The sequence below is a fragment of the Dasypus novemcinctus genome, chromosome 10, assembly GCF_030445035.2.
Source record: "Dasypus novemcinctus isolate mDasNov1 chromosome 10, mDasNov1.1.hap2, whole genome shotgun sequence".
In the NCBI taxonomy this organism is placed as follows: domain Eukaryota; kingdom Metazoa; phylum Chordata; class Mammalia; order Cingulata; family Dasypodidae; genus Dasypus; species Dasypus novemcinctus.
Window position 1 is genome coordinate 6,512,255 of NC_080682.1, and position 10,365 is coordinate 6,522,619.

The following is a 10,365-nucleotide window of genomic DNA, read 5'->3' on the forward strand; positions in this document are numbered from 1 at the left end:
CCCAGGGTCCACCCAAGACCCCCCCTTTAAGCTGCTTATCTTAGTCCCCAGGCCTTCAGGCTCTGGTGGTAGAAGATTCCAGAAGGACCAAGGGTGGAGGCTGGCAGACCTTCGTAGACCCCACACAGTCCAGCGGAAGCAGGAGCAGCAGGGCCGGGGAGGGCAGCAGGGGGAGAGGCAGCCCCTCCACAAGCGTCCCACAGCACCAGGTGCCCGGACAGCTCTGGCTCCCAAAGAAAGAAAAACGTTCAGCCTCGCATTGGAGGGGTCTCAGCGATCAGGGCCAACCAGCTCCATTTCCCAAATGAGGAAAGTGAGCACTGGGGGACGTGCTGCCCTGAGGAGACGAGGGCGGCAGTCCTCAGGGCCCTGGGGTCCAGACGGCCCACAGACCCCTGGATGGTGCGAGCCCGCCGGGGAGAGGCATCTCCTTCAGATTCTCGGGGCGGGGTGAAGACCCCAAAAAGGCTAAACACCACCAGCCTCGCAAAAGAACGCTCGCTTCAGTTTATACCGCTACAAAAATTACACCAAGGAAGGCTGGAAGTAGACGGTCAAAAAATGAATACTAGTGTTAACTATCAACCAAGAAAGCAAATAAGAATCCCAGTCCTGTGGTCCTCCAGCCCCTCAAAAGGGTGACTTTACCATGGCAACCTCCCTGGGGACTGCAGAAGGAGACCCCGAAGGTGGGGGAGACACAATTGGCGGAAACAATCTACAGCCCAATCAGACCGGCCACACCAGGCCAGCAAGGAGCTAACTGCCCCCTACGAGGCAATGGGTAAAGCAGGACCAATCGGAAACCAAAACGCTGGCCTGGGAGTCCCTGAGAGTATGGGACAGGGGTACTGCAGGCGCGTGGGCGCAGATCTGACGTGGACAGGGACACAGCCGGGTCCACACACATCTCTGCACAGCCCAGTGGGCACAGGGACCCCCAACCCCTGCTCCAGGAAGGAGGGGTCCCTGCTCTTGGTGTCAGAGGACCCAGCAAGGGAAGGGGTCAGATGCCAGGGCAACCCTGGTCCCAGACTCCAGCCCGGTTCTGGGTTCTGGGCTCCCTGGTGGAGGGCGTGCCCTGGGCTGCCAGCCACACCCACCAAATCCGCGCCAATGCAGACCCCAAAACGGACTCCAGGGGTTTCAACCATGTCCCAGCGCTTGACCCTGCTGACGTCAGGGTCCCCGGCTGTCATCCGAGGAACTGGATGCCTCCGGCAGGGCGTCTCAGCTTCTTTCCCACGGCAGCCTGTCCGCACGGGAGGGCCCAGGGCCCGCCGCTGCACAGATGCCGGCTCCCCAAAGCGCAGCCGGGTCCCCGCAAGGCGGACACCACCATCCCAACCGTGCAGATGAGGAAACTGAGGCCAGAGCCAACAAAGCACGCTCCAGAGCCGAGGAGAAAGCTCGGGCTGTGCTGCCCACAGCTGCCTCCACAAGTGGGCCGGGCACCCAGCACAGCCCCACAGCTGATGCGAACTGAGCCATAGAACAAAAGAGCCAGATGTGCCCCGGCCCCGCAGCCCCCCACGGACCCCCTCACTCCGACTGAGTGTTCGGGGGCTGTCCACGAGGCCCCCTAAACCTCAGGCGTCCGGGCTGTTGGGGTTTCCGGAACCACACACCCTCCCCCTCGTCCCTGCCCCATTCGCCCCCTGCGTCAGCTGTCACATTTCTGTACTGCGGCAGGAGGATCTAAGGCAGCCCTGCCCGTGCCGCAGCCCAGCTTAAAAGAGCCTCCGTGTTCACACTGCAGCAGGACTCCCCGGGCCCTGCGCAAGCTGGATGAAAGGAGGAGCTGGTCAAGGTCAATTCGACAGCTCGGCCTGGCCAGGCCCGACCCCAGCCGCGCCTCCAGCCCCCTCAGGTTCGTCCTCCAGGCTCACATCTAGACATCACGGTGCGAGCTGGCCTCTCTCGGCGGCGGAGACGGGCTCTGGGACCCCTGGCAGCTTGTTTCCCTGCCTGCCCCTCTCCACGGGAAGCCATACGCACCGTGAGAGCCCACTCCATCCCTGGCACTCAACTCAGTACCGGGCCTCAAAGAGCATCACCATCGCAAAAACACCCTGACCCTGTGCCAGGCATGCGCTAACGTGTGAATGAGCGGAAGGACACGTCCCTGCCCCCATGTTACAGAAGAGAACACCGAGGCACGGGAAGGCAGAGTCCGTTGTCCCAGCTCCCGCGCACGGCAAAGGGCAGGGTGGCATTAGAACAGGGCTCGGCCGTCCACAGCAAACCACCCCGCCGCGCTCTGCCTGGCATCGCCGCGGCCCAACAAGGGTTACTAACAACCGAGACGGACGGCAGGTAGAACAGCCAAGGTCACGGAGAAGAAAAACCTAGACAGTGCAGTAACAGCCTCCACACCCTCCAGGCCAGAAAGACCAAGGACACACCGCATCCAGGCTCCTCGCCAAGGGCACCCAGTATTTAGTCCTCCCTGAGAGAGGAGAGGGTCCAGGCTGGTCTGACCCCCAAAGGTGTCGCGGCCACGACTCCAAAGGCAGAAGCGGGCTCGGACCTCACGTGAGCCCCCCGCCCCTGCCCCTACCCTGCCTGGGCAGTGGGAACCCCACAGCGACCCTCTACAAGCGCTGGCTCACACGGACCGGCCGGATCATCTCTTGGATTCGAATGGGAGGGCTGAGGCCACAGGTCCTGCTTTAAAAAGGAGGGTCCTTTTGGGGTGACCTCAGTGGGTCGGTACAGCTTTTAATACTGGCCGGCCGCGTCCTCCTGGGGATTCCCCCTTCCCCGCAGACCGTCGGGGATCACCTGCACCTACAGGAACCACCCTGGGGGACCCTGGACAGCCCATCCTGGGAGGCAGCTGCAGGGCAGGCACGAGGCGTGGGGCACCCAAGCTGGGGACCCTAGAACAAAGGTGATTCCCCTGGCAGCAGGAAGCACTCAGGAAAGATCACCAGCTACCCACCTGCTGGCTTCACCCAGACTGAGGCACCCAGCTGTAGCGGGAACCCAGGGACATGGCTTCTCGAGGGTGGTCAAGGTGGCTCTACAGAAAGACTCCTCCTCTTTCTTTTTCCTTCCTTTCTCCTTTCACTTTAGGGCGGCCCGACCAGGAGCTGGGGCTCGCCGGCCTTCTACACGCCGTCAGACGCAAAGCGACTCTGCACGTGGGGTTTGTCTTTAGGGGTTCCGTTCACCCAGGGCGGCAGGTCCCCGTGCCCAGCAATGTCACCCCAAAAAAGCACGGGAAACCCAAAACTGCCGTGAGGTGCACGGCGCCGGAGCCAGCTTAGAAACCCCACCTTTAACACAAACCTTCCCTCCCCCCCAGTCCCTTCTGCCTTCCTGACCCAGGCATTTCCGGCAAGAAAAGGCGCAACGCTGGCCCGAATTATCCAGACCCTGTCATTGTTTTGTCTTCACCTTGTTTTGCTAGCACTAGACATGGCCGAAAAAATGTAAACACGCTCCGTTCCCGAGAGAGACAAGTTTGGGGTGACGGTGCCAAGACTCAGAAGGCAGGAGAACCTGGGGACGCTCCCCCAGCTTCCTCTCGGTACCCCCAGGTCCCGCCAGCCTCCACACCCACAGAGCCCACCAGGAGACCTCCCGCAACTGTCCGCCCTGAAAATATTCATGAGACAGCTGTTTGCCTCAGGGAGGCCCAGACAAAAGGGACCTGGGCCACCTCCCCCCAAACTGCCACCAAGAGGAGGAGCCCAGAGGCCGGCCCCCGGCCGGCGCGGCCACTTGGCAAGCTCCTTCTAGAAAAGCAGGGCTGGCACCTCCAGGAACCACAGGCAGAGAGGCTGGCTTCGAGAACCACATGGCAACATCCCAGGAAGAGAACACGTGTGGCGGGTCCTCACCTCGGCTCCACCCGCGGGGCACACGCAAGCTGGAGAGGAAGTTCCCCAGCCCTCCGTCTCCTCGTGGAAACTGAGGCACAAACACTCTTCCCTCCGAAGCCCCGCTCTGGGACCACGTCACGCGCCACCCCCACCCCACCCCGTCCCCCTCCCCCGGGCGGACACCGGTCAGCGGCGGCCCAGGCCCCAGGCTGGGGCCGATGGGCCGCTCGGGTGGCCCGGGTGCCTGGCAGGTGTCAGTGCGTGGGGGCACGACCGCCACGCTGAGGAACGGGGGGGGCAGAGCAACAGGCCCCGGCGCGCCCCGGCTCCCAACTTTGCGGCGGCCGCCGCCCCCGGCGCGCGCAGGCCGGCCGCGCGGCCACGGGGGGCAGGCTCGCGAGCGCGTCTCCGGGCCCAAGGCTCCGCTCGGCCCCCACGGGACCCGCGTCGGCCGGGCGGCGGCGCGGGCGCCCCTCCGAGCGCGCCCCGGGGCCCGCGGCCCGCGCCGGGGCAGGTGAGGACCCGCCCCGCGCGCACCTGGCGGGGCCGCCCGCGCGCCCCTGCTCGCCCGCCCGGGCCGCGGGGCGCCCCCCGGGAAGGGCCCGGGCCGGGAGACAAAGGGCCCGCGCGCGGCCCCCGGGCGGCGGGGGGCCCCCCGCGGCGCGCGCCCCAACTCGCCCGCAACTCGCCCCGTCGCGGCCCGCGGCGGCGCCCCCCGGCGCCCACCTACCCGCGGCGGGGGCCAGGCCGTGGCAGAGCGCGAGCAGCAGCAGGCGGGCCGGCGCCGCCTCCATGTCGTCCCGCGGCCGCTCGGGCCCGCGCCGCGCTCACTCGGGCCCCATGGCGCGGCGGCGGCGGCTCCCCGCGCGGCTCCCGGCGCCTCCCGCCTCCCCCGCGGGGCGCCGCCGACCCGGACGCGCAGGAGGGGGAAGAGGCGGCCGGGGAGGAGGGCGCGCGCCAGCGGAAGCCGCGCCGCGTCCCCGCCCCCGCCGCCCGCCCGCGCCCCCCGCGCCGGCCGCGCCCTCCCGCCGGCGCCCCCCGCCCCGCGCCCCCGCCCTGCCCGGGGGGGGGGGGGGGGGCCACCCGCGGATTCTAGCGGGGGGGGGGGGAGTGGGGAGAGCGCTCGCCACTCAACGCACCCCCACACACACCCGGGGCTGGGGTCCCGCGCGGGTCTCACCCCGCGGAGAGCGGGCGGGCTGATGGAGTTCCGGAAGCAGGTGTGTCACCTGTAGAGCTGCAGGGACTCCGCTTTTTACAGATAGAGAAACTGAGGCACGGAGGTGGTCCAAGGGCACATAGCTAAGCTGTGACGGGCCTGGAAGCCAGGGAAGCCGCCGCCACCCCCCTGCGGGGTACCCCCCCCATCCCTGGGGCCCAAGCCTCCCTCCACACCTGTTCTCACTCCAGAGGGCGCCTGGGAGGGCAGAGGAGGGTGACCGGGAGCTGGTGACAGGGCAGGGACAGATGTGCAGCATGACGAGAGGCGGGAGCTGGAGGCTGCATTTTTAAATTAGTTTTCTGCCTTGAGCGGAGAAGGAGTTCCCCGGAATGGGCTCCTGGGCAGGCCAGGCCAGCCCGTCTAAGATTCCAGACCCCCTCTGCAAGCAGGCCCGAGCCCTCCCAGTGCCCGAGCTCACCACCCAGCTGCGCCCAGGGTAGAGGGGCTGGAAGGGAAGACCTCACTGGGGCAGAGACCGGGAGAGGCACCAGAGGGGCTCTGGAAGAGTCGGGCCCAGCTCAGGCTCTGGGTGTGCTGCGTTCTAGCAGCTGCTTTCTTCCTGCTCCTTCCTAGCGCCCCGGCTGGAGTGACCTCGCCAGACCTCCTTCCACCTTCATAAAAGCCTGCAGAGCGTGGACCGGACAGGTCAGGGAGAGCACCTGCCAACTGCTGGCAGATCATGGCTTTGTGACACCTTTTAAGGCTGGGGATCAGGCAGGATGTCTTGGGCCTCCTTGGGTTTGTATTCCAGTGAGAGACACAAGCAAAGCAAGACGAAAGAGTTTTTAAAAACACAAAAAAAACCCCGCCATATGGAAAAGCGGAGGGTGTCAGGCTGCAATGCAATGTCTGGCGGAACAACTGACCGAGGGAGGTGGGGAAGGTGTCTGCAAGGTGGGGACACTTGAGCCACCATCAAGGAGCAGCTGCGCTGGAGGCACGCAGTTCGGGCAGAGGGAAAGCTCCCGGGTGAAGGCGGTGGGGCAGGGGCCAGCTCGGCTGAGGGACTCGAGCGGGGCTGGGAGAGGCCGGCAGGGCAGAGGCTGGCGGTGGGGGCGGGAGCAGAGGTGTGCACCGAGGAGCGATGGGAAGCCGCTGTAGGGGCTGGAGCAACCAAAATCCTTGCTGACTCCTCCCCTCGCTCATCCCCTCGCTCATCCCCTCACATAGTCGGGGCAGCACGTGCTATCTGCTTCCTCCCACCTCCGCTGCCAGCAGCTGGGCCCTCACCTCTCCTCCCCCGCTGGGTCTCCTACTTCTGGACTTAACCCCCTTCAGCCTAACCTCACAGCAGCCGGCATGAGCCTGTTAAAGCATAAATCAGATTGCATCCCTCCTCTGCTCAAGATCCTACTATGGCTCTCACTGGTCCTCGGACACACCAGGTACACCTGCCTCAGGCCCTTTGCATATGCTCTCCCCCCCCCCGCCTGGAGCTCTTCTGTCCCCGTGATCCACATGACTCGCTCTTCCCTGAGCCCTCCTCTGCTGCTCAGCTTCGCTTTTCATCCTTTGCCCTGGTGGCCACCTGACGTACTAAATGTTTACTCACTGGGTCTCCTGGGCCTACACCAGGATCTGGCACATAGTAGGTGCTCAATAAATGTGTGTTGAGTGACTGAACGAAGTGAAAAGATCTGATTTACATTGATAAAAAGACCACTCTGACTGCCGAGTGGGGGGCCAGGGCTGGGGGGAGCCAGGGGCCTGGCCAGCAGACAGGGACAATGTTGGCAGCCAGGGAGGACGGGGCAGGGGCAGGGGAGGGTGCTCAGTGATGGAGAGGAGGAGCTGGACGCAGGATGCAGGGTGTCTATAGGACGAGCTACAGGTGCCGGCTGCGGGGATGAAGGAAAGGGGGGCTCAGAACGGCTCTGCTAGTGGTAACCTCTTACAGTCGCCGGTCCAGAGCTTAGGTCGAGGTTCTAAACCTGAGAAGGAACGCAGGAAAGCTGAAGACCCTGTGCTCAGGTGCACAAATGTTTAGGAAGAAAATGGACCAGGACTGAAAACAGAGAAAAAGACAATGTGGGATGCAAGAGACAAAGCTTAACTCACAGAAAGAGAGATGTCAGTAAATGCAGAAAGAGAGGGCACAAGGGCACAAAGGCTGCTGGGAGCAGCTCTGGGGGGTGCCCGGGGGGTTTCCAGTCCCCACTCCTGGGATGTCAAGACCGGGAGAGAAAAGCCCTCAGGTCTCAGAGCACAGCGGAACAGGATCCCAGGGGCCTGACACCAAGCCCAACTCTGAAAAAAGTGGTTTACAAAGAAAGAGTGGATTATTTTATTTTACTATTTATTTATTTCTCTCCCCTTTCCCCTCTCCCCCCAGTTGTCTTCTCTGTGTCCATTCGCTGTGTGTTCTTCTGCGTCCACTTGTATTCTTGTCAGTGGCACTGGGAAACTGTGTCTCTTTTCTTTGTTGCGACATCTTGCAGCATCAGCTCTCCGTGTGTGCGGCCCCACTCCTGGGCAGGCTGTGCTTTATTTGCGTGGGGTGGCTCTCCTTATAGGGTACACTCCACTCCTTGCATGTGGGGCTCCCCTATGCAGGGACGCCCCTGCGTGGCACGGCACTCCTTGCGCGCATCAGCACTGCACATGGGCCAGCTCCACATGGGTCAAGGAGGCCTGGGGTTTGAACCCTGGACCTCCCATGTGGTAGGCAGATGCTCTATCAGTTGAGCCACATCCGCTTCCCTGGATCATTATTTTTTTCTGCAGAATTATGGCATCACAAAGGCAGTAGTTTTTAGACCCATCTGTCACGTAATAAGCAACCGGAGAACGTGCTAAGCCCCCACTTCCCCAGAAGCCTGCCTGTCACAGCTCCCAGCTCCCCCAGCCTTGTGTTAGCCCGCGCATGTGGAAAGGTTCCATGCAGCTGAGGTCACGGGGCTGGGCACCGTCCGGCCTCACCGTTTCCGGGACAGCAGTGCAGGTCCATCTAGAGTCCGTCAGGGGGTGACGTCCCAGCCCTGTGATACCCGGGGAGAAGGGCCTTTTCGGTGTCCCTCCCGAGCTGGAACATGCTGGCTCTGAAGTTGTTCTAGGCCCCAGGGCCCCTCCCACTCGCAGGCAGAAATTGGGGGGCTGCCACCACACCCCAAGGATCGCCAGCGCTGGTGGACAACGGCCAGAAGCCGGAAGCAACAAAGAAAGGTCCTCCCCGCCCCAAGCCTCGGGAGGGGCCCCGGCCGGCCGGCACCTTGATTTTGGACTTCTGGCCTCCAGGACTGGGCGAGAAGGAATTCGTGGTATTGAGCCGCCCACTTTATGGTTCTTTGTTAACAGCAGCCCTAGGAAGACAGCACAGCACCTAGTCTTCCCAGCCCCCTTCACGGGGAGGGAAGCTGAGGTCACAGGGGGAGGCTTGCCTGGCCCCCCGCAGTCAGTGCTGCCCCCATTTGGGCTCCAGCCTCGGCCACCCTGCACCTCCTGGTCGGTTTCCTCTCTCCTGGCCTCCAGCCTCACTCAGCCCTGCTCCCTCACTCCCAGAGAACAACCTTGCCCATAACCTTGACCTTGAAACTCCTCCACCCCCACCCACCCACTATCGCCTCTGTTCTTCAGCTTCTGGAGGACGGCAGTGATGACGGCCGTTCCTTTGGTGAGTTTCTACTGGGCACCTGCTACGCACCTGTCACTCTCGCGGGAGCAGGGGACGGCGGTCAGGACCAAGTCGCTGCCCTCCAGCCGGCGACGGGCACAGACGGTACAGCGCCTACACCTGCATCGTCCAGCGCGGCAGCCACCACGCGTGGCCACTTGAAATGTGGCTGGCGCGACCGAGGAACTAATTTACCATTTTAGTTTTAATTGAAAAAGTTGAAGCAGGGTAAAATATTTTTCAATTAAACACAGCTTTAACATTTGAAAATTTAGCATCCAAATTGTGATGTGCTCTAAGTGCAAAGTACACGCCCAATTTTTAAAGCTTAGAATAGGACAGGGAAAAGTGTAGGATAATCTATTGATGATTTGTATATTGATTACATGTTGATATGGTCATATTTGAAACATATTCTTAAAGTTATTTTCCCCTGTGTATTTTTTAATGTGGCTACTAGAAAAAAAAATTCTATTTCTATTGGACAGCACCGTGCTAGAGAAGGGCTTTACGTCTAGGGCCTCTGGGCCAAATCTGTCCAGCCACCTGTTTCTGTAAATAAAGCTTCCTTGGAACACAGCCACGCTCATTTGTTTACGTATCCTCTCTGGCTGCTTTCACGCTGCAAGGGCAGAGTTAAGTAGTTTAGACAGAGATGGCACTGCCTGTGAAGGCTAGAATATGTACGGTAAAATATTTACTTTTACAGGAAAAGTTTGTTGGTCCCTGCTGTAGAGGTTCAGATGGTGATACCTGTTCTAGAAAAAATAAAGCAGGGTAAAGGGGGTCAAGGGTGAAAGGAAGGGGCACACTGTCTTCAGGAATCAGGGGACGCCTCACTAGGAAGGCAGTATTTGTGCAGACGTGGAGGACGGGAGCAGCGAGCCTAGCAGCCAGTGAGGAAAGCCAGTGCAAAGGCCCTGCGGCAGGGAAGTGCCTGCCCCGATTGGGGTCATTCGGAGCAGAACATTCAGAGAGGACTGGGACCAGCCCTACAGGAGCTTGGAGGTCCCCTCTGAATGAGGCAGGGGGAGCCCCGGGAGAGACGGGACGTGATTTGATTTGCGTTTTTGACAAAATCTCTGCTATTGTACGGGAAGAGGTGGAAGAGATGGGAGAGGAGGCAGGAGGCTGCCCTGCAGATGACGGCGGCAGCTGAGACGCTAAGAAGCACTTGGATTTGGGAGCTCCTGAGGGTGAACAGGGCCCGGAGAGCGACGTCAAGACTGAGCCAGGGAGGCGTCAAGGACGTCGCTGGGGCCCCGAGCCCCAGGACAGCCCCGGCTGCCACTCCCAAGATGAGCTGTGCAGGCTGCACGGAAGGGGATGGGCCGCGGGAGGAGAGGCCCCTGGGAGCTGCGAGGGTGGGCATGGAAGCCCACCCTGAACTTGTCTAGTGGAGGCGAAGCGCAGGCAGGGTCTGGAGTTCGGAGGGGAGGGCCGGGCTGGGGCTGGAAATGCGGGAACCTTCAGTGCAGAAGACTCAAAGGCCGTGAGCCCGGAGACACAGCTGGGACTAATCAGGTTCAAGGGCTGAGCCTTGGCACCCTCCAAGTTCAGAGGTCTGAGAGGGGGGTGGGGGACCGACCGTTAGGGGCGTGGTGAGGGAGGGGCAGGGCCAGGTGTGCCGGCCGCGCCGCCCAGGCCAGGGTGAAGGCAGGTGTGGCAGGTGCTTTGAAAGTGGGTGGCGCACGTGCCCGGCG

General features: G+C 62.2%; 1 protein-coding gene across 1 annotated transcript in view; it reads right to left on the reverse strand.

The window, feature by feature from the left end:
* The window catches only part of LRP5 (LDL receptor related protein 5), a 124,813-nt gene extending 120,110 nt beyond the window's left edge, over nt 1-4,703 (reverse strand). Inside the window, exon 1 of the mRNA XM_058305069.1 lies at nt 4,561-4,703. Within this exon, the coding sequence (XP_058161052.1) occupies nt 4,561-4,624 (64 nt within the window). The 5' untranslated portion in view covers nt 4,625-4,703. The remainder of the gene's footprint in view (nt 1-4,560) is intronic.
* Between the last annotated feature and the right edge of the window lie 5,662 nt (nt 4,704-10,365).